This window comes from Lonchura striata, chromosome 19 (assembly GCF_046129695.1).
Source record: "Lonchura striata isolate bLonStr1 chromosome 19, bLonStr1.mat, whole genome shotgun sequence".
Lineage (NCBI taxonomy): Eukaryota > Metazoa > Chordata > Aves > Passeriformes > Estrildidae > Lonchura > Lonchura striata.
Genome location: NC_134621.1, coordinates 11,324,938 through 11,345,346, shown reverse-complemented (window position 1 = coordinate 11,345,346; position 20,409 = coordinate 11,324,938). Strand labels below are relative to the sequence as shown.

Here is a 20,409-nt window from a genome sequence, read left to right as displayed (position 1 = left end):
TGTTTTTGAGTGCTGTTCTGAAGTGTCCTAATGTTTGTGTTTACTTTACTGGAACATCAACACCCTGGCAGTTGTCACCGGCATTGCGAAGATTCATTTCTGTTGTCTCGTTCCAGCATTTAATCAGTTTAATTCAGGAGAGAGCTGCGTGTCACACGGAATGCTCTGTGAGATTCATAAATCTCTCCTTGGGAGATCAGTCCCTGAGCAGAGACGGCAGCCAAAGGCAGCTCTGTCTCCTGTCTGAGCTCCCAGGGGCCAGGCAGGAGGTGTCTCCTGGAGGGGCTGAGCTCTGTGCGGGGCTGGGCAGTGCCAGGAGGGTCCAACTGTGCCACGGGGGGCTGAGAGCCCCCAGCCCTGGCACAGCCCCTGGCTCTTGGGGAACTACACATATCCTGTGGGCTGGGCCAGGTCAGGGCTGCCTGTGGCACTGCATCAGTCTGACAGACTGTCAGAATCAGCCACAGAACCCCAAGATGGGTTGGAAGGGACCTTAAAGCTCATCTCATTCCAGCCCCTGATGTCTTAGGCAGGGACACCTCTCACTAGAGCAGGCTGCTCCAAAGGGAGGAAGCCTTTCCAGGTAGGAAAGGCTTGTGAGGAATTAAGTGTGAGACAGAGACCTCTGGCTTTCTGCAGTTCACCCCTTAAATTGAGGGAGAATTACCACCCTGTATGGCCACCCAGTAATATTGGTCAGTGCTTGCCTTCAGTCCCTTGTTTCTCACTGTGTACCCATGAGATGTTTCTTGTGCTCTTTCCCCAGGAGCTGGTGGTGGCCCTGAGTCACCTAGTGGTTCAGTACGAGAGCAATTTCTGCACCGTGGCCTTGCAGTTCATAGAAGAGGAGAAGAATTACCCTCTCCCTTCTCCAGCTGCTCCAGGTGGGGGCTTGGCTTTGGCTGGGCAGGAGATGGAGGGCCTGAAAGTACTTGGGAATTATTTAAGGAGTTTTCCCAATGCAGTGAGCTTCTCGCTGGTGGGGATTTATTAAAGAGCCCTGTTGTGGCATGGTGGGTGACAAGGAGGGGACATCTGGTGTCTGTTCAGCCCTGTGAGATGTTACACTGGAGAAATCCATCCTGCACTGAGTCTCCACCTAAGCCTTGGCTGCAGCTCACCAGGAGCCTCCTGCCCATTCAGAGGGATTCCCTTCAGCTTGAGGCTGAAGGTCCAGGCAGCCCACAAGCTCATTGTCTTTCTCCCGTCTGGAATCACACGTGAATGTTCAGTGTCACGTTGACCTGGTGAGAGCTCCAGCACACCGTGAACCAGCCCTGCTGCTGTGAGGGCCAGACAAGGAAGGGAAGAGCTGTGTGCTCTGAGCCTGTGGCCCCATCCCTTTTGTTGTGTCTGTGGCTTTATGTGAGGAATGAAATGTCCTGGTGAAGATGTCTCTGACCTCACCTTTTCTTTAGATGTAAACTGCAGTGGAGATCTTGAAGGATAACAGGAGGATCTTGGAGACAAGACCATGTGCTGTCTCTGCACAGAGTGGTTTGGTCTCCTTGTCCTCTGAATAACTGAATCATATTGGAAAATGAGCTGTTCCCCATTTGCTGCAGGAAATAAACACTGCATGCAGTTCTACAGGGCTTTTCCTGATCCAAAAGAACCCTGAAGTGGGACGCTCTGGAAGCATTGGCCCCCCACCACAGTGCAGCCACTCTGCTGGGAAACAGCAGCTCTTCTGAGCCTGTGGGACTGTGTGTGCTCAGGGTGAAATATGACTTGAAATCAGGCCTGAAATTTGGTCAGGAAACCAGAATTTTCATAGCTCCTGATGATGAGCAAATCCAGGAGGATTTGACAAGCTGCAGCAGCAGAGAGGAGCTGGCCAACGCTGCCTCAGGCTGTCCTGGCACTGGGGCTGGGCAGTGGCCCAGCACCACCTGCACAGAGGAGTCACCAGGGCCCCTGGGAGGCACTGGCAAGGCCGGGCTCACCTGGCCTTGTTGGATGTCCCAAACTCCTGACGTGGACAGCAGAGCCACGGGATCCATGCCGGATCCGCTGCTGTAGCGTGTCCCCTTTTAGGCTGACAGAGAATGGCAGGCTCAGTTCATGTCGCTGGTGTTTTAATGACTCGTTTGCTGGGCCATAACCCAGGCGCTGTGGCTGGGTTTGGCCCCAGCCATGACTGCTGCCTCTTGCCTGGCAGAGGGCGGGAGCCTGACCCCGGTGCGGGACGGGCCCTGCACGCCGCGGCTGCGCTCCGTCAGCTCCTACGGCAACATCCGCGCCGTCACCACCGCCAGGAGCCTCAACAAGTCCCTGCAGAACCTCAGCCTCAACGAGGAGTGTAAGACACTTCATGTCCCTTGTGCCAGCCAGGAAACGCCACTGCACAGGCTGGAACTGGGGCTCCAGCCCAAATTGTCCAGCTCCAAGGAGGAGCTTGGATGAGGAGCCCCCTCATAATTAGTTGCAATTTTCTGGTCATTAGCATTGATTTTTCTGAGTGTTTGGGGACTAAAAATGTGCCTTCCAGCTTCCAAGCATAAGTGGATTTTGAACTCAATCTTTTGCTTGTTCTGTGTTTAATCATTCAGTATTAAAAAGGGGAATTGTGGCTTTGCCCCCTGGGTAAGAGGGTTTCCTTCCCTGAGTGTGTCAGGATTTAGAAAAGGGGTGTTTTTTTCTGGGTGAAAATTGTTCTCTCGCCAGTCCTTGTTCCAGCATCTGCTTTTGTGTCCTGGCAGCTGGAAGCTCTGTGGCTTTTTCCCCTGGGAACCTGAGCACAAGCAGCAGTGCCAGCAGCACTCTGGGCAGCCCCGAGAACGAGGAGTACATCCTGTCCTTTGAGACCATCGACAAGATGAGACGAGTCAGCTCCTACTCCTCCCTCAACTCCCTCATAGGTGAGCACAGCCCTCCTGCCCTGCCCTGGGGCCCCTCTTGCCTGTGGGGAAGGTTGGGATCCTGGCTCTGACAGATTGCTCTCCCTGCTGTGTGTGGCTGGGTCACTCCAGCGGAGGGATGGCAGTGGGAGCTGCTGGCTCCAGGTCTAAGCTGCACTGAAATCCTGTTAGGAATTCAGGCACAAAAATGTGGGGGCCACAACAGCTTGGCTTTAAACTACCAGTAGCTTTTCAAACAATCTGAGCCATTTTGGCACAGCATCACAGGCACCATGCAGAAGGACCTGGCTTTTGGAATGGCCTCCTTCCAGGGAAAGCAGCATGCATGGGGAAATGCTGGGGGAAGTCTCTGTATTTCCTCTGTAGTCAGTAAATGGGCCCATATTTTCACAAATCAGTGCAAAGAGGGAGGAATCACCTGGGTGATAGAACTGCCTTGACCAAAGAAACATTTTCTCTGCTCTGTTTTCTAGGAGAATTAATGGTGATTTGGCTCTCCCAAGTTGAAAGATTCAGGGATTGTAATTACTGAGCCCCTGTGGCAGTTTAAAATCATGAGTTCATTAGGAACTTGATCAGTTAATTTGCTTTTGATTATCAGTAATGACATTGAATCTTCTGAAGCATGGCAGGGATGTTAGGAAATTTCTCTCCATCTTGAGCTAGGACTTGAGTTTTCCTAATTCCACTGGTGTCTGCTTGATGGCTGGTATGTGTCTCACAAGAGCTGTGCAGCACAGCTGGAAAAGGCTCTGGAGAGGAGCTGGAGGTGGTGAGGGGAACTTTGGAAAGAAAGATCAGCTCTCCAAGGCTTCCCTCATTCCTGATCCATCAAAGAGCTCAGACCCAGCTGGAAATGCAGAGCTTAGAGAAGTGTTTAAAATTCATGACTCGCACAGAATCCCATTACCTCCCCATTTGCCTGCTGCAAGCCAGGCTTTTCTCATTCCTTCTGAAGCATCACCATCCTCCAGACCTGTCTCCTGCTCCCCCAGGAGAGATGGCACCAGCCCCAGCCACCCCCAGAGCTCTGCAGCCCGGGCTCACCCTGTTCCTTCATGTCCTGACGTGCCTTAAGCTGCTGCAGCAGGGGAACTGAGGGAGCCCAGTGGGGCAGAGACCTGTGGCTGAGGGAATGCTGTGCTCTGCTGTGTCTTCTGAAAGAGGAAATGGGGCTCTGGCTCTGCAGTAACGCCTCTGCTAAGCACCTGAGACAGCCAGAGCAATGGAAAAGGTGTTTGGGGCATGTGGGGAGATTCCAAGTGAAGCAGAAATCTGGTCTGTAAGAGGGAAAGGAGAAATTTTCAGCCACAGTTTGTGTTCTGTGCTCTGCATCCTGTCCTAAGCTGATTCACTGATCACAGAATTCCAGAATGTTTGGGTTGGGAGGGACCCTAAAGCCCATCCAGTGCCACCCCTGCCATGGGCAGGGACACCTTCCACTACCCCAGGGTGCTCCAGTGTGGGTACTTGGGCACTTCCAGGGATCCAGGGGCAGTCACAACTTGCTGGTGCTCAGGTCTTTGTTCCTCTCTGGCAGTTTTAGGAACTTGGCATGTGAGGGGTTGTTCTGGATCAGTCTCTACATTGGCACTGAGGCATCATACAATGTACTTCTTCCCAAAAACTTGAGGAGAACCTCTCCATTCCTCCTCCTCCCATTTTACAAGCAGTTCCTTAGCTAGCTGTGGGCCAAATGTCCCCATTATGGCTCCCCAAATGCAACAACACACGCTCTCAGCTGATCTCTGTGTTCTCTGGCAGCTGCTCCTTGGCCAGACAGGCCAGTACCAGGAGAGACATTTATTTCTGGCCCACTTTTCCAGCTGGCAAGAGGCAGTTTGTGGTTAGTCAACAAAGACATCATTTTGGAAGGGAAGCTGAGCCTTGCTGCTTTTCCATACAGCCACTCATTAATCTTGGTGTCCTGGAAATGTTCAGTTTTAAGATAGGAAAAAGGGATGGAATTAAGATGGGGGTTTGCATACCTCGAGGCTGATTATTCATATCCAAACTGCACGATGAAAGCCTTTGTCCTACAGAGAGCTTCGCTGGAAAGATTATCTTAAGGAGTGATCAAAGAAGGAGGAAAATAAATCTTTGAGCGATGATATGCTGGGGAATTGTTGTCTTTTCCAGCAGGAGAGGCAGGGGGTGGAGAACTGTTTGCCATTTCCCAGGATGTGCCTCAGAGTCCCAGTGATGGCGGAGGTTGCTGCAGCCAGGGTGAGGAGAGCAGAGGTGGAGGTGGACAGTGAGGTGCAGGAAGCAGAGCTCTGGGGCTGGGGAGCCTCCTACTCTGTGTTAATGCACCGAGATAATGAGAAAGAGGTGGTCAGCAGCAGTGTGTGTAACTGGGAACAGGCACAGCAGCAAAATCCAGGGATTTGGGTGGGGTTTGGGAATGGGAACTTGCTGCAAGGGCTGCTCAGAGGGGGCAATGTCCCTGGTGGTGGTGGCAGCTGTGGCCCAGAGGTGCCTGCCCTGAGGAATTCCTTCTGCTGAGCTGCTCCTGGCTCGTGTGGAAGGACAGGGAGCTCCAGCTCTCCCGAGGGGTTGGGGTGAGCCCTGCAGGGCCCCAGGAGGGCTCAGGGAGCTGTGGGGATTTGGGGTGTCCCCTTCACCCAGGGTTCCTTCTGGCAGGAGGAGAGGTTTGTGGCATGCACATTGAGCAGCTGTGGTTGGCACTGAGCGGAGGCAGCTCCCCAAGTCCTTGGGGCTGTTCAGCCTGGAATATTTCAGCTGCATTCCCTGTCCCTGTGTGCCCTGCGTGAGGGTCCCACTGCCTGTCCCTCCGTGCCCATCTGAGGTCTCAGTCCCTCCCCAGGAGCTGGCTCAGGGCCAGGGGAGCAGGGAGCAGCCCTTGCTCTGGTTTTGCTGTGGTGCCAGTGGGAAGTGGAACTGCCCCATCTGTGGGGCTTCAAATCACTGCAGTGATTTTTCCAGGGGATTGGAAAGAAACCCTGTCCCAGCCTGGCAAATCAAAGGGAATAAATAAAGCCACCAGCAGTTGGGTTTGCATCCACTGTGGCTCTCCCTGGAGCTGCTGGAGCCTGGCCCATCCTCAGGGCTCACAGGTGAGCTGACCACCATGTGAGCAGGGAAAACCAAACTCGGGGAAAGGCAGGCAATTTATTTTTGACATTCTTAGCAGGCAGGGATTGTTTTGTAAGCATGAGTCCACCCTGCAAGGTGCACTGAACTGACTGGGAGTCCATGACTAATTACAGATCTGTCTGCTTCCATTAGTGCCCAGCCCCTGCTCGGCTCCTGGTTTGCATCTTGGGGACAGTTTGGGCACTGCAGCCCTAAAGGTGAAATGGAGCTGCTGCTCCTCCTGCCACCCCTGTGCTCCCCTTATCCCAGGGACTGGAGCTCAGGGTCTGACAGAGAGCTGTGTCAGTTGTGTCACTCCTGCACTGAGAGTGGGGCAGTGGCAGCAGGAAAGAGCAGCCCTGGAAGCACCAGCCCAGAGCCCCAGGTGCCTTTGGAGAAATTCCCTGTGTTCTCCTCAAAGGCTGCCAGGTGAAGGGGGAATTGCACTGGCACAGTTCTGCTTAGAATTTGGTTTTTCCCTGACACTTAGATGTATAAAAATGTCATTGGGTTTCTTCCTTCGTGATTGAGGTGGTTGTCAGGGCCCCTGGGAAATCAGCTGAGTGCCCCCCTCACTCTTCCTCCTCTCCCTTTCCTTTTACTCTCTTTCAAGGGTTTTAAAGAATTGAAGGCATCCAGATTTCCCACCGGCCCTTATGTAACAGGCTGGAGTGTGGGAGGCAGAGCTCTGGGCACAGCTCTGGGCACACCTCAGACATTACCTGGCTGCTGCTTCACGAGCTGAGAGTTTTTTTCCTCCCACATCTTGTAGCACTTTGCCTCTCTCCTTTTTTTCTTTATCCTTCCCCCTCCAGTTTTTCTTTCCTTGGTAATACAAGCTTCCAGGATTTAACATTGTTATATATTTACAGCCTTTGCAAATTTGCAGTATTATATAAATATAATACAATATTACATAAACATATGTTTACACGCTTTACAATTTACAGTCTTATAACAATTTATGTTGTTAGAGGTTTTACAGCCTTGCCAGTGCTTAAAGAGGCTCCAGGAGAACTGGGGAGGGGATTTACACAAGGACCTGGAGTGCCAGGACAAGGGGGAATGGCTTCCTACTGCCAGAGGACAGGGTTACATTGGATACTGGGGAGGAATTCTTCCCTGTGAGGGTGTAAGGCCCTAGCACAGGGGGCCCAGAGCAGCTGTGGCTGCCCCTGGATCTTTGGAAGTGTCCAAGGCCAGGTTGGAATAACCTGGGACAGTGGAAGGTGTCCCTGCCCATGGCAGGGTGTGGAACAGGAGGGACTTTAGGGTCCAGCCCAAGCACTGTGGGATTCTCTGGTTTGTCCCTGGCCTGCCTTGGGAAGGTTGGGATCAGCTGCAGCATCTGCATGGGTCACCCCCAGCACACGAACAGCACGGTCCAGGTGTTCCCTTGTGAGATTCCCAGGTGCAAATTTAAGCAGACATCACTTGGAACATCCTCTGGTTGCCAGGAGAGAGAGAGACCCTCTGTTATTGCAGGTGGGGTGAGAGGGAGGGGTTGGGGAATGGGGGCTGCCTTGGCCCTGTGCAGTGATTTGTCACACTCTGGGCACTTGGGGCAGGAGAAGGTTCTCCTTTCAGCCCAGCACCCCAAGGGCAGCCTGCAGGCTCCTGGAGCTCCTTGCTGCCCTCAGCCAGAGCTCAGAACTGCTCTGTCCCAGCCTGCTCTGCTGGTTTAGAGATCAGGTGTAGCTCTGCCAGGTGAGGAGCTGCTTGGTGACCAAGGGGCCCTTTCCTCCCAACTTTATATTTAGATGCCTCCAGAAACACAGGAGAGAAAGAAGTAACAGCTTGATCTGTCATTTAGCACTGATTGTGACTCATCTGAAATCTCTATTTTAGCTCTTTTTTTGTTGTTAGTGCAACCACTTTAACATTGTCCAAATGGCTCCACTCCCAACCGGGCGTTGCACGAACAGACACCGGCAGGGCTCGGAGGCAGAATAACAAATTCTCGCCCAAAAGCAGCAAAATAAAATGTTCACAGAATTTTGTCAGTTGTTGCAAATGCTTATTAATTTGATTAGTACTTTGAATCTGTCAGTCCCTTCTGCCGAAATACCGAACAGCTGATGTGCTCATTAAATAACAAATTGGAGGAATTGATACAAATGTCAATAGGAAAGACTGAGTTGGACTCGCTGCTTCCTAAGGGCTCAACTCCTAAAGCTTTGCTTTAAACATTTAGTAAACTTGTAGAGTGTACAAACCCCTGGACAATCCAATCAAAATAACCACAACAGTATAGGGCAGTAACTGTGGGTTTATACCATTAAGTATTTCAGCTTAGGAAACCCAGACATTATCCACTTGGCTTTTCCAGGTGATTTGCTTCAGGAGCCTGGAAAAGCAGAAGTTTGACTGGAGATGATTTAGGGCGTCTTTAATTTATTTTGCTTCCTCCCACTTTGATTTCACAAGCCCTTGCAGAGTTCACAGACAGGCAAAAGGGAGACAAAATGCCCATGTGGGATGTTTTTGAGCTCCTCTCTTGATGTTCCCTGAGATGTCATCAGGTTGTTTGGAGTTCTAATGAATTTTCTCACATCAGATCAAAGAATCGGAGTTGATGGATTGTCATGTGCTGCAGGGCTTTGGGTTTGTTGTGGTTTTTATTTTTCTAGGTGTGAGTTTCAACAGTGTTTATACCCAAATTTGGAGAGTCCTCCTTCATCTGGCTGCTGACCCCTATCCCGACGTGTCCGACCTGGCCATGAAGGTTCTCAACAGCATTGCCTACAAGGTATGTGCCTGTCCCTGCTCACCTGTGCCTGCCAGGTGTGCAGGTGTGGATTTTTTCATGCTTAGGCAAGGCTTAGGCAGACTGACCTGGATGGGTCTGTTGGAGGGCTCTGCCTTTTGCAGAAGGAGCTTTTAATGCTTCACGATGATAAACTCTGCTCTGAACTCTGATCAGGTAAAATGAATAAATGGGGGAGGGGCCGGGATTGTTTTAAGGTTATAAATGAGGTGCAGACCTTGGACAGTAGGTCCAGTTTAGAGGTCTACTTGTCTAGATCAGTCCCTGGGATAAACCTTAAGTATCCTTCATTAAATTATCCGTTTGCAAACTGATTTAGATAATGCAAGTGGGACTGGCCTGCAGACTGAAGCCACAACGGCTCTCCAACCCAGGTGAACTAGTACATGTGAGTCAGCATGCAGACCCCTGCCACTCCTCACCCCAGCCCAGGCTGGGTGCCTAAACCTCCATCCTCATCCCATCTCATCCTGGGGGTGACAAGATGTCCCTGGAGGTGCCACCCTGGGGCAGCAGCTTCCCCCTGCCCGGGCCAGGCCACCCCAGGGCATCTTCTCACCCCGTGCGTCCCCTGGCTGGGCACAGAAAGCTCTGTGTGAACCTTTCTGGCCTCTCAAGCATCCAGACCATGAGCCATTGCAATGGGAACTCTTACTGGGCCTTTCCAGGGAATAATCCCAGATCCTCAGCCTGGGGCTGCGGAGCTGGAGCTGCAGTAAGAGATGCCAGCATTGTGCACTGCCATCTTAATGCCTCAGAGATCTCTGCTTTGAAATCACACTTTCTCTTGAGACCATAGTTACTGACTTGAACTCTGATTTGTTCGAAGTGCACATGCCTGTGAGTGGTAGGAGCTGGGTTTGGGACAGAGAATTCTCTTGGCAATGGGGGCAGCAAGCTCAGCCCTTCCCTGCTGAGACAGGGATACAACAAATGACAGGCTGGAGATGCCAAATGAGGGCAAGAAGGAAAGGAAAAGGTGGAAGATTTCCCTCTCTCTGCTCTAGATGCATGAAACTGTTTCAGTTCTGTGTTTGGAAGGTTCTTTGCAAAATGAATGTTGCTCCTACTGTTAAAAGGGATATAAGGAGGAACCAGATCTGTTTTTCCTGGCAGAAATGTGTTTTCAAGAATTGCTCCCTGGCCAGTGGGGAGGTGGGTTGGTGTTGATATTGGTATCGAGGCTGCTCTGCCAACAGGAGCTGTGATCATTCTGTTGTCACATCCCTAGGGAATGCTGGGGCTGGTGGTGGGAATTCTGTGTTGACTCTCACAAGTTTGGGCCTGGCTGTGCTGGTGCTGACCCGAGTCCCAAAGCTCAGGCTATGGGTCTCATGCATCTCACACTGCACAGCTGGGCCAGCTGCTCTGCCCCTGCTTCCTAAGGCAACAGCTCTTCCAACAGGTTTGGAAAACAGGAAGCATTCCCATTGACGAGGAACATTGATCTGGGGATGCTTCAGTGAACAAAAGTGATTTGTTCTTCTTTGCCTTAGCCCCGAGACCCACAAGGAAAGCGTTCACTCCTGTGGTCGTGCCTTGCTGCGCATGTCTGGAGGCTTTGCTTTGGCCAGCACCACCTGCCTTGGGTGCCTTGGGTGGCTTCTAACAAGGCTTTCTGATGAAAAGAAAACCCCCAAAACACAAATCCCCCAGCCTGTGAATTGGCCAGCACAGTGGGCTGTAAGGCTCAGATCCTGCTCTGGTCATTCCTAGTCCCGTTCCGGCCGTGCTGTGGGCGCTGCCGCAGGACCACGAGAGCTCGAGGCTCTGTGGGAGCTCAGGCAGGAGCTGGCAGTGTCTGATGCTAATCAGTGACAAGTAAATCCTTGCTAACTGTGTCCTGAGACCTTTCCTTCGTGCTGCTGGAGCTTGTTGGATGTAGAAAGGGGCACTGGACGTGGGCACTGCTCCTCCCCGCTGTGTGCAAGCACTGCTCACTCAGGCTGAATTTTATCAGTGAATGCAAACAAAAATTGTTTTTCTTGCTTAAACAAAAATACTGCCTCAGGTGATGTAAAACACTCAAATGTTCCAGGGGTTTAATATTTTGGTTTGATTACTGTAAAATTCAGTGAAGGAGAGGCTTCATTTTGGAGCTGAGCCAGCTGAGGTTTTCTTCCATTGGCAGAGCCGAGCAGAACACAGCTCAGGTCTGGGGGACCTGGCTGGGGCTGGGGGCTTCAGTGGGAACAGCTGGGCAAACCCATGGGCTTCCACATCTGGAGGGTGCTGGGGGACTAAAGATTGCAGAACCATGGAATGGCTTGGGTGGGAAGGGACCTTAAAGCTCATCCCATTCCACCCCTGCCATGGCAGGGACACCTTCCACTGTCCCAGGCTGCTCCAAGCCCCAGTCTCCAACCTGGCCTTGGGCACTGCCAGGGATCCAGGGGCAGCCACAACTGCTCTGGGCACGCTGTGCCAGGGCCTGCCCACCCTCACAGAGGAGAATTTCTTCTCAATGTCCCATCCGACCCAGCCCCTCTGGAGATATTCCAAAGCCCCTGGACACGTTCCTGTGTCACTTGCTCCAGGTGGCCCTGCCTTGGCAGAGGGGTTGACCTGGGTGATCTCCAGAGGTCCCTTCCAAGCCCAGTGTTCTGTGATTCTGTGATTGCTGTTATCAAACGAGACCAGAGTGTCCTGCTTGGGTTTTTTTTCTGGAGCCAGGGCTGTGGATCTGTTTCTCCAGAAGGGCTCTGGGGCTGTGCTGGGTGTGAGCAGCCGGTGTGTGGGCTGCCCAGGCGTGCAGCCTTCCTGCAGGGAATCTGCTGCTGCTCTGTTCCCTGGGCTCATTAGGCACTGCTGGGCCTCACCCAGGCTGCGGCTGCCTTGGGATTGATGTTTATGATGCAGATGGCAATGGTGCAGTTCTCCTTCCCGGCCTGAGCCTTGGAAAATGCCCAGACCTGCTTTTTGTGAGCACCAAAACAAACAGCAAGGACCCAGCGTTCAGTGTTGGCCTCTAGAGACTTCCTGAAATCAAAGTCTTAAAGGGGAAAGTTTGCTTCAGCCCAGGTTGCTTTGTCCAGGTGTTTTTAATGGAAGGCTTGAGGCTGAATCACAGAATCATTCAGGCTGGAAAAGCCCTGTGTGCCCATCCAGTCCAACCATTCCCCCAGCACTGCCAGGGCCACCACTGACCCATGTCCCCAAGTGCCACATCCATGTGGCTGTTAAATCCCTCCAGGGCTGGGTACTCCACCACTGCCCTGGGTAGCCTGTACCGATGTCTGACAGCCCTTTCCATGAAGAATTTCTCCCCAATATCCAACCTGACCCTCCCCTGGCACAACTTGAGGCCATTTCCTCTTGTCCTGTTGTCTCCTGGGAGCAGAGCCCAGCTGCTCCCTCCTGTCCGGGGGTTGAGCAGAGCCAGGTTCCTCCTGAGCCTCCTTTCCTCCTGGCTCAGAATGTACTTTATCATTTGTGGTCATGGTGGGAGCTGCAGGACTCGGTCGTGAGGTGTGAGGGAAAGGCTGGTGGCTGTGGGGAGCACTGAGGGGAGCCCAGCCTGGCCCCCTGCCCTGTGTTTGGGGTGCTGGGGCAGGTCCTGGCAGCAGCCACCTCCCTGCAGGCAGCAAAGGCTCTCTGGGGTAAGTGCTCCTGCCGGAGCCAGCAGTGGAAGCAGCTGGTGTTGGGAGCAGCCCGGGGGCTTTGTTTTGCCCCCCAGCCCTAGAGAGCTCCCTCCCTGCCCTGGCTGGCCCTGCAGGGCCGTGCCAGCTGCTCAGGCTCCCTGTGTTCTCCCCAGGCCACGGTCAACGCTCGCCCCCAGCGCATCCTGGACACCTCCTCGCTGACCCAGTCGGCCCCTGCCAGCCCCACCAACAAGGGGATGCACATCCACCAAGTGGGGTAAGTGCAGCCCGGCCTTCCAGCACCTTCTGTGGGTGGGGTGGGTGCTCCCTGCCCGGCCGCAGTCCAGGGAACTGCGGGATGGGGAATGTGGCTGTCTGCAGCGGTGAGGTGTCCAGGAAGGAAAGCTCTGGGAAGAGGTGGGGAGTTTCTTCCTGTGTTCCTTTAGGGCAAAGAGTAACAAGCCCACTGGGTATCCAGCTGAACTCAGAGGAAGAGCTGGTGCTTGGCTGCTTTTACCTTTCTTGAGCTGTGATGCCCAAATTCCCACTGACGTCAGAGCTGTGCCTGCTGCACTTTGAGCTGATAAAAGCTGGGGTTAACTGATGGACAAAACACCCTACCTGAACAGCAGGGAAACAGAGAGTGCTGGGGGCAAAGCTGGGGGCTGAAAATGGGATTATTTCCCAAAACAGCTCTGCAAGAGCAAATACCACATGTTAGATCTGCTGCTCCCATACCCAGTGTGCACCAGGAAGATTCCAAGTTGGAACAGTTGAAATTCAAACGGTTTGAAGCTTCAGTCCCCCCGTGAATGCAGTCCCTGGTCAGAGTGACTTAGGTCAGCATCACAGATTCCCAGAACATTGAGGTTCATCCCCTCAGCCTGGAGTTGGCACAGTCAGACTTCAGTAACTTGGTTTGGGGTGGGTTTGGCCTTTGGAGGGGACATGGGAACTGTGATGTTTCTGCAGAGGAGGCACCACAGCAGAGCACAAATCTTGTGAGAAAGAAACAAAGTGAAAAGAACATAATGCACAGCAAATCTCACGTGCAGCGATGCCCAAAGCCTGTCCCCTGTTCTGTCCCTCAGAGGCTCCCCTCCAACCACGAGCACGAGCAGCTCCAGCCTGACCAACGAGGTGCCCAAGCAGCCGGTGAGCCGGGACCTGGCGTCCGTGCGCCCCAGCGCCACCAGCGTGGGGGTCCAGTACACCCCCCACTCCCACCAGTTCCCCAGGACAAGGAAAATGTTTGACAAAGGCCCAGAACAGGTAAGGAGGCTGCTCTGACAGCTTCTCCCCACTGGGGTTTGTCCCACTTTCTGTTGGTTGTGGTTTATTTCTGTGCATCCCTCGTTTGCTTCCAGCTGCTGCTAATCCAGATTTGGCTGCCTCTAACCAGCCAAATAAAAATTGATTAATTTATTTTCTTCAGGATAAATTGTGTTTTACAGCTTTTGATAGGGCATTATTCACTTCTGCCACTAAGCAATGTGTCTAATCAGATCCATGGCTTACTCCTCTGTAAAGATTTGTGTGCCTGAGTGACAACGCAGAGTCAGATCCGTGACCCTTGGGGCTGCTCTCCAGCCCTAGCAGAGCAGGGACAAGGGACAGCTGTGATCACAAGGAGGACACCTTCCCTTCTCTGGGGTTTGGCAGCACCAGGATTGCATTTCTGAAAGCTGAGGGAGTGGAGCAGCTTTTCCCTTTTCCCTTGGGGTGTCCTGTGCTGTGTGACAGACACTCATCCACCTTGGCACGAGCTGTGTCTGGATCCTGAGTCATCCTCACTGCTCCCCACACCACATCCTCGGGACAAAACTCCTGCTGGCACCTCTCTGAGGTGCCATGGGGCTGCCCCAGCCCAGATCCCTGCAGCTGAGGGAACGTGCACCTTTCCAAGGAGCAACCATAACCCCGATCCCAAAGGCGGGTGCGCGGCGTTCCCTGTCCTGAGCAGCGTGGTTGAGGGTTTGGGGGTGTCCCTGGGGTGTCCCTGGACCTGCAGGGTGACCCCTGTCCCTTCCCCACAGACAGCTGATGATGGTGATGATGCTGTGGGACACAAGAGCTTCATCTCGGCCGCGGTGCAGACCGGCTTCTGCGACTGGAGCGCCAAGTACTTCGCCCAACCCGTCATGAAGGTAACCCAGCTGGGCTGAGCCCTGCCAGCCCTTCCTCCCTTCCTTCCCTGGGGAGGCAAATCCCTACATCGTGCTGCTGCTGTCACTAAGAGTGACCAGAGGGAGCACAAGGGTCAGTAAGGGTGGGACAGGCAGAGCCCAGGGGAAAAGCTCAGCTCCCCATGGAGCACAAGCCACAAAAAAAAGGAATGAGGAGAGGTTCTGTATCAGATCCCCCCAGTTTTGCCTGGTTGCATCACAGAGTTATTCTACCTGAAATGTTATGCTTCTCTGCATATAGCAAATTGCATTTTAGCCAAAATGAATTGGTTTTTTAAATAAATCAATGGAATAATGAAGGCCCTTTTTCCCAGAAAGGGCAGTGAGAGGCTGGAGAAAGAGGGATGCTATTTTCTTTCTGACATTCCAGCTGAATCTCTTGGCTGTGGTAAAAGAGGCAGAGAGGTGGTGGGGGGAGGCTGCCCTGGGGAAGGCCAGCAGGACAGACCCTCTGCCCCGCTGGCCTCAGGTGGGATTTGGGAGCTGTGCTCTGCTTCCAGCACAGACACCTTTAACTTACAGAGTCTCGAAGCATTATTGTTGGGGTTAAAAGTTTAAAAAAAATTAAGAAGTTGTGTTACAGCGAACAATAAGGGTGGTAATGACAAATTTGCCTCCAGGTCTCTTCAGAAGTGACTTGTTTGGGTAACAATTGTCTCTATGTGAAGTGAGAAAGAAACTGAAACCTCCTTCCAGGAAAAACTCAAGCCAGAGCTCTTAAGAGATGGGCAAAGATATCAGTGACTGGAAAGAGAAGCTGTTAAATTCCCAGAATGTTTTAGCCGTTAAATTCCCAGAATGTTTTAGCCAAAGCTCAGGTTTCATGTTTAAGTATGAAACAGAAGGAGCAGTAAATCTCCCTCATTAAAGGCAGCTTTCAGGTGCTCTGGGAGTCTCAGAGAGCCCAAAGGTGTCAGGACACAGAGCTCCATCTCTTGGAGGGCAGGGACGATGCCCAGGCTCCGTTAACAAGGGATGTTTGTGTTCAAGCCCTGCTGCTGAGATAATGAGGAAATGGTGTGGTTTTAGTGCTGCCTCATCATGGAATGTTCAGGTGCTGGGGTGAGATAATTGCCCAAGCTTGAGGATATCAGAGCAGGGCAGGCTCTTGATTTCCAGAGGGAATCACCAGTGAACCATTGCCTGACACTTTCTCAGCTGCTGTGAAATTCCCTTGCTGCTGAAACCACCGAGCAATTCCTTAGGGCACATCTGGGATGTGGAGCAGGGCTGCCTGGCCAAGCTTCCACCAGGGCTTTTTCTCCTCAAGATGAGCTTCAGAGTCTTGATTCAAGCCCAGACCAGAGCACAAGAGGAGGAAGATGATGTTTGAGCTCTTAGTTCTTATTAAAATCATTTGTCTGCTCCCTAAGAAAACCTCTTCCCAGGGAAGAGGGGGGCCTTTATTAATAAAATAAATCAGAGTAGGCAGCCAGGCACGGGCAGGAGCCGTGGGGACACGGGGAGCTTTGTGGGGGAGTGGCTTTACTACTACTTCCTGCACATAAAATAGACTAATTTGCTTGAGGAGAGGCAATAAATAAACGTGGAACATTCCTGTACTAATTCACAGAGCCAGGGAGGGGAGGCATGGGGAGGGGGGGTTTCTGCAGTCCCAGGGTGCTCTGTGTGTCCCAGGGAGCAGGAGAAGGGCACAGCCCCGGATCTGGAGGAGCTCCCTGATCACCTGGGGCTGGGAATTCCAGCTGGTGAATTCCTGGGTGAAGCTTGAAGAGAACAAAATCTGTGTTTTCTGATCACACGAGGGAGAGAATTGATCTCCCTGATACTTCTGCAAAGCAGCATTGGAAGGCCAAGGAGAGGGAGTTTTCTGCAGGTGTTATCCTGTCCTAACAGGGAATTGTAGGTGACTTTGGGATTGGGCTGGCTGGTGTTTGTGCAGGGGACTGGAGAAGTCTCTGTGAGAACTTTCTCTGAGGTTTCTTGGCTGGAAGTCAGGACTGACAGCTCGGGTGCTGCCTGAGTTTCCATGGAGTCCCTGTTCCTGCAGCAACAGGGAACAGTCCTGGCTGGTGGTGGCTGCCTTTTGGGAGCTTCAGCCTCATGAAAAAGGCAAAGAGTGAAGTGTACCAAGTACTGATGGAAAAATGACATTGGTGCTTAATTCCAGCCGTTCCTTTGGAGCTGCTGCCTGCCTTCATAAACAGGGAAAGACAAGACAACTGTTCCTGTAATGAATAAACATAAAATGACTGTGAGTGCATCTTAGTCATATTTAATTTATGAATTTAGTTTTGCTTCATGGACCTTGCCCTGAGAATGCTTTCACTGGAAAGACTGAGGGATTAATTTTCAGTGTAAATCAGGGGTTCCGTTTCAAGCCATCACTCCAGGTTTGATTTATTGATTATCTAATCAAATAAACGGAGAAAGAAAAACACTGCACTGTAAATTCTCCGTGTGCCAGGAGAAGCAGCTCCCCAGCCCAGCTCTGGTCTCTGCAGAAGCTTTTCCTCTTCCTGCAGTCCCTCGTGGCTCAGGGCTGTTCTGGGAGCCACGGGGCGCAGGAAAGCCTCGGTGCCAGCTGTCAGGAAGTCCTGAGTCAAGGAGAGCGGGAGCCAGCATCTGTTGTTTCCAGGGCTGGCAGAACATGCAGGCAGGAGCTGGGAAGGATCCTGGAAGGTGAGAATTACATAAGCAGCCCTCCCTGATAAATCCCTGCTGGGGCTGCTGCGCTGTGCCTTGGCCCTGGGTTGAAGTCCTGGGAGAGGAGTGGGGCCCTGCAGGTGCTGCAGGTAACCAGGGAGAGCTGGATTCACCTCTGGAGCCTCGTGCCAAGGGCGCCCTGCTCCCCTCCTGGCACCCACCACCACGGGGAGAGGGAGAGACCCAGGTCAGAGAAGGAAAACTCTGCTGGGAGGGTTCAGCTGCTCCCTGGCTGGGAGAAACCCTGGAAGGACCTGTCATGGTCCCCATCCTGCAAGGGAGGGAGCAGAGCTGGGCTTTGTGTTTTCATAGATCCTCCCTCCCTCCTGGCAGGATGATCCCCAGAGCCACACAGGTGGGTGGGTGTGAGGGCCAGGACAGCCTTTACCTGCCTGGTCTGACCCTGCACTGGTGGTCCAAGGGCTCTTCCTTGGGCTTTCTTTAATTTCTTCCCAGAGAAGCTGGGTTTTCATTAAGGTGTAGGTGTCATCTCTCCCCTCACAAATTCCTCTGATGTATTTTAGCTCAGGTTTGTTTATTGCTTTTCATTAGGGGTCGTTTGTCATTGCTTGTCTAATAGGTGTTGTGCTGAAATAAAGTGCTTTTTTCTTTGCTAGGAGGAAAGGTGGAGGGTGGGCCTCTTATTTTTTTATTTATTTTACAGAAGCAGAAGTCCAACTCAGTAACAGCTATTTTCCAAATGATAGCAATGTTTGAAGGCAGTGTTTGTAATAGTAACAGATGATTTAAGGGCTTTCTTATTCAGGGAAAAACAGGGGTTTTTTGTGGGGAATTTGTCTTCCTTCTCCAAGAGTTGCTCTTTAGAACAATAAGCATTGAAGGAAGCTGTAGCTCAGTTTCCTTGTAGTTCAGATCTTTAATTGATCCAAGGATGGTTCTGCATCAAGGGAGCCTTGGATAATTTTTTAAGTATGAAAAACACCTCATATATAGCTCCTGCTATGGTTTGGGGTGAGATCTCAGGAGTTTATTCCTTTTGATCCTGTGTTCTGAATAAGGTGGGAATAGCCATGGTGGGAGCAGCTCTGGGGTTGGCCTTGTGCCTGGAGCACAGGTTTTGTAGGGGAGCCATGGTGTGCTGAAACCTGGAGCTGTGGGGTGTGAATAAATATCATCAAATGGCTCAGAGTGGCTGTGATTGCAGGGCCACTCTCCAATTTCAGGGTGAATTTTTTGTATAATCAAAGCCAGGTGACACAGGGGCATCATTTTCAGACCAGGGAACCAAAACAAGGCTGTTCCTGGTAAACGGTGGTGGAAACCTGACCATCCCAGGGATCTGGGAATGTAGCCATGCCCTGCTCGGCCAGCAGGCCTTGATTAGCAGGAAAAGAAAGATTTCTGAGCTGGCTGTACCAGGGCTGTGCTCCCTCTTTGATCTCAGTTGCTACGTGATGCTTCTCAGCTGAGGAGAGCAAAGAGAGAAATCTGTGTTGTACCGAGATCAGGCCCGCAGCGTGCACAGGGGACAGGAGCCACGGACACTGGGGCATCACTCGGCCAACTCCTGCACTTCTGGGGGTCACTGGTCCTGTTTGTGTGTGTTCCTGTCCTGGCAGATCCCTGAGGAGCACGACCTGGAGAGCCAGATCCGCAAGGAGCGGGAGTGGCGCTTCCTGCGCAACGCCCGTGTCAGGAAACAGGCCCAGAAGATCATCCAGAAGGGTGAGTGCTGCCCATGCTCTGCACCGTGCTGTGGAGCCCCAATTAGCCATGACCCCAATTAGTGGTGACCCCGGGCTGCCCTTCACACTGGTATCTGTTCCCTGCTAGTGCAGGGCAGGTGCTTCCCTGCTGCAGCTGCAGACATTTCCCTGCTGCTGCAAGTGTTTCCCTGCTGCTGCAAGTGCTTCCCTGCTGCTACTGCAGGTGTTTCCCTGTTGCAGCTGCTGCAGGTGTTTCCCTGCTGCAGTTTCACTGCTGCTGCTGCTGCTGCAAGTGCTTCCCTGCAGTTGCAGGTGTTTCCCTGCTGCTCCCCCACCTCTCTGCTCTCAGCTGCTGGCTGTGGTCACCTGCTCAGCCTGTACTTTTAAGGGAATGGAAGGTGGAATGCTGGAGGGTCAAATCCAGAGCTGCAGGCTCAGAGTTTGTGGGACACCCGTGGTCATGGCAGACCATGGAGCTGCTGGACCTGTCCCCCCAGCTCAGCAGACACCTCCGGGAGGTCTCTCACGTTCTGGTTTACTCCTTGTACCCCATCTATTTAGGATATTTGTGCCTGTGGGTTGTGTGTGCTGCTCCCAGCGTGCCTCAGGTCTGTGCTGCATCAGTGGGAGCTCCCCAGGAACCTAGAGTTGAATCTCTGGGGCTCTCCGAGGCAGCTTGGGGCTGGAATTCTCTCAGCACAGGAATTTATTCGAATAAAGTGGAACCTAATGAAGCTTCCCAAGGAATTTGCATTCCCCAGTTTTTCCCTGCTCGTTGGCAGCAGAGGCTGGGGAGCCAAAGTTCCAGGAGCTCCTGGTGTCCTCCCCGTGGCATTCCCAGGAGCAGGCCAGGGGTGGGGGCTGCTCCTCCCAGGGATGCTTTTGGAGGTACACAGGGCTGGAGATCCCAGTGTGCTGAAGGAAAAGTGCCCAGGGCTCAGCCCTGTCACGGGGATGCTGCTCTTGTCAGTGCAGTGTGGAGCTTCACGCTGGGACACTGCAGAATGTCATCAACCAGAGAAGTACAGAAATGATCCTGGAGCCCAGGAGATGGCCTGGGAGATCTGATGGAATACAAAGAAGCGGATTTTTCATGCTTGCCTGGAGAAGTTAAATCTCTTTCTAGACAGTGTTCATATTTGGTTGCTTGACCCGAGTGACTGAAATGCCACTATTCATTAAAAAAATAATGAAAACGTGAAATATTAAAAAGAATTAAAATAGACTTACAAGCTTTTAATGAAAATTAGATTCAGTGGATGCATTCTAAAACAAGCTCGGGTTGAATGGATGTCTCCTGGGTTTAGGGGTTTGTGTGATGAATTCAGAGAGTGCCAGAACCCAGCAGTGTTGGGGTCCCAACACAGTTTGTGAATAGCAAACTGCTCTGAAGACAAGATGGAAAAAGTCTTTACCTATCATTTTAAGGTCTCCATGGAAAATACACTTTTCATTTGCAAATTAACCTAAAATTTAAGGGAACTCAAATGGAAGGTTAAATAAATAATCCACAGGCTATAGTGAAACACTGTATTTTAAACTGGAAAAATAAGGCATTTTTATATTTTGAAGAAATAGTGTTGT

The 20,409-nt window shown here is 52.1% G+C and overlaps 1 protein-coding gene across 2 annotated transcripts in view; it reads left to right on the top strand.

Moving 5' to 3' along the window:
- RPTOR (regulatory associated protein of MTOR complex 1) overlaps window positions 1-20,409 on the top strand; it is a 98,393-nt gene that overhangs the window by 58,477 nt on the left and 19,507 nt on the right. The window contains exons 18-26 of one of the 2 annotated variants that reach the window (XM_021534088.3): window positions 767-884; window positions 2,162-2,302; window positions 2,703-2,861; window positions 8,588-8,706; window positions 9,044-9,112; window positions 12,479-12,582; window positions 13,397-13,577; window positions 14,342-14,452; window positions 18,739-18,844. In XM_021534088.3, coding sequence (XP_021389763.1) covers window positions 767-884; window positions 2,162-2,302; window positions 2,703-2,861; window positions 8,588-8,706; window positions 9,044-9,112; window positions 12,479-12,582; window positions 13,397-13,577; window positions 14,342-14,452; window positions 18,739-18,844 — 1,108 coding nt within the window. The remainder of the gene's footprint in view (window positions 1-766; window positions 885-2,161; window positions 2,303-2,702; window positions 2,862-8,587; window positions 8,707-9,043; window positions 9,113-12,478; window positions 12,583-13,396; window positions 13,578-14,341; window positions 14,453-18,738; window positions 18,845-20,409) is intronic. The other variant, XM_077787409.1, reaches the window with a different exon arrangement.